The 2,582-nt window shown below is 39.5% G+C and overlaps 1 protein-coding gene across 2 annotated transcripts in view; it reads right to left on the reverse strand.

Annotated features, from left to right (window-relative positions):
* The window catches only part of LOC107692373 (leptin receptor-like), a 25,514-nt gene that overhangs the window by 622 nt on the left and 22,310 nt on the right, over window positions 1–2,582 (reverse strand). Inside the window, exons 19-20 of one of the 2 annotated variants that reach the window (XM_016491391.1) lie at window positions 858–933; window positions 10–395 (exon numbers count right to left, since the gene is read on the reverse strand). In XM_016491391.1, coding sequence (XP_016346877.1) covers window positions 10–395; window positions 858–933 — 462 coding nt within the window. Of the gene's footprint in view, window positions 396–857; window positions 934–2,582 lie in introns of both variants that reach the window. The other variant, XM_016491390.1, reaches the window with a different exon arrangement.

The raw sequence follows: 2,582 nt of genomic DNA on the forward strand, positions 1-2,582 counted from the left end.
GGGAAAGAGCCAGAAATGTCAGAGTTGTTGGCAGAGAAGTTGCCTTCGTCACTGGAGCTGCTCAGACTCTCCTGCTGCTTTCGAAGGAGACTGGGCTGATCGGAGAGGAGAACGGTCGAGTACATCACTGAGGACTGGCCTGATGTTTCTGGGGTAGGAGCAGCAGTGGCAGCCTCCAGAGACAGAGGTTCAGAGGAGTCTGCTAGAAGGGCAGAATCGGTAGTTGTTTTGTCTCCAGAGTTATATATGAGTACTTCATTGTCTTTTTCATGTTCAAGCATGACAGGATGAGGTTTCTCGATGATTTCCACCTCACAGATGCTCTCAGAGACCAGCAGCAGTGGACAGGCAGTGAGACCCTCTGAGTGAGGGAACAGGTTCTCCATGGTGTCAATCTGCAAAGAAATAGACATGTTGTGGAAATGTACTAATATATATATTAATATGAGTATAAACAATTATGCTGCATGTTAAGCTGGGAGGAGAAAGAGTTCTAAAATATATATATATATATACTGAATTATGTTAAAACTCTTTCTCCTCCCAGCTTAACATGCAGCATAATTTTTTTACCCATTTATCATGGATGTGATTAAATGCCTTATGTTTTCATTTATCATTTAAACAAAGGTCCTCTGTTTCAATCTGCATCTACTCTATTTTAAGGTAGAAAAAAATAGGTGCTCTGCTTGATTAAGACATTCAGATCCAGCTCTCACTTGCAAATTAAAAATATAATAATATCTTGAGCCCCTAATGGAAAGGCAGTAACACCTACATACAAATGGTCTAATCTTCTGTCACTGCACACTAATATGTTTATGTGACAGTTGGTTTTAATGGTTGGTCACACTGACCTGCCTGAAGTCCATTCCTTTTGCCCAGGAGCATTTGTTGGGATTTGGAACATCTTTCCACGTGAGTTTTCTCATTCTGTAAGAAATATGCACAGGTCAAGCCCCGTTTGCAAGCCAAAACAGTTCTAAACAAATCTAAGCAGATAAGCAATACTGTGTATTGTATTTGTTACCTTAGTAATTATCTCTGGCAGAACTTGTGAAATATCTACCCTCAAGCAAACGAGCATTAAGAATGAGCATTATTGCAATTTATGTATATTACATACTGTAAAGCAATTTATGTATTTTATATCTGACATTCATTACAACCAAATAAATCCCATACAAATCAGCTTACAGTGCCTCACTTTAATTCAAACAACTGGCTTTACAAAATTAATATATATTGTAGCTTCCAAAAACACGTTCTTCTGCTAGATTAAAGGGAATCAGGCAGATAAACAGAAGGACTGTGATTTTGTAATATGAGTTGACAATTTTCCAAGGATTTTTCCTTCAGGGCATTTTTTAGCTTTGGTTTTACTCTCTAGATTAATCCATTATCCATTGATAAATAGATTGGTAGAGCAGGGACCTCCAGTTATGTATATAAAAGTGAGTGTAGCATTAAAGGTGGAGTAAGCGATTTTTCAAAAACGCTTTAGAAAACTGATTCGGGCCGAGTAGCAAAACAAACTTGTAGCCAATCAGCATTAAGGGGTGTGTCTACTCATGATGTGTAGAAGTAGGACCCGTGTAAATGTCGGATCAGCTTTCTAGTGCTGGAGAGAACTCAAGGAGCGGGAGGCCTGCGATCAGACGCCGAGGTTGCTTTGTTTCGTCTCGATAGGTGAGTAACACTGTGTCTGCGCCGCAACAGCTAAAGTCTCTCTAGTACACTGGACGTGACAAAGCGACTGTTGAAAATTATTTAAAATTTGTGTCAATACGTAATGAAAAGGAGCGGAAGGCCTGCGATTGGACGCCGATGTTGCTTTGTTTCTTCTCGATAGGTGAGTAACACCGTGTCTGCGCTGCAACAGTTAAAGTCTGTCTAGTACACTGGACGCGACAAAGTGATGATTGAAAATCATTTGAAATTTGTGTCAAGACGTCATAAATAGAAGGCAGCAGCAGTTTTCTGTCGGGGATTTGTCGTGTCGTGCCACATCCAGTGTAGACCATAGATATGTATATACAGTATATGTATGGTGTAGACAGCATCACTGATTATGAGTTCTATAGTATTTTGTCGCGCCGTGCCACTCGCGTCCGGTGTAGACACGGTGTAACATTGGTTTAGCTTTGTTTCACAGAACTAATCATTGCCTGGGTTGCGTACGTATGTGTGGGGCGAAGCTATCAAAATAGGGGCGAGACCCTTTTGGGGTAGGGGCGTGTTTGTTTTGGTGATTTCAAATGTCAACACTGGCTACCAGTAATTGCTTACCCCACCTTTAAAGCCCGGGATATAATAACATGGTTATGTTGTTGTATTTATGCATTTACATATTTTGCCATGATAGTTACACTGTAAAGCAATTAAAATACTTATAATTGAGTCATATATTTGCATGTTACAATTTTACTTTAAGTGATTTTAAACGTGAACAAACCATTTAGCTTTAAAGAACAGTTTTAAACATTAAAGGGGTCATATGATGCGATTTCAAGTTTTCCTTTCTCTTTGGAGTGTTACAAGCTGATTGTGCATAGATAAGATCCCTGAAGTTGCAAAGACTA

Source organism: Sinocyclocheilus anshuiensis, unplaced genomic scaffold, assembly GCF_001515605.1.
Source record: "Sinocyclocheilus anshuiensis isolate Anshui unplaced genomic scaffold, SAMN03320099.WGS_v1.1 scaffold70, whole genome shotgun sequence".
NCBI lineage: Eukaryota > Metazoa > Chordata > Actinopteri > Cypriniformes > Cyprinidae > Sinocyclocheilus > Sinocyclocheilus anshuiensis.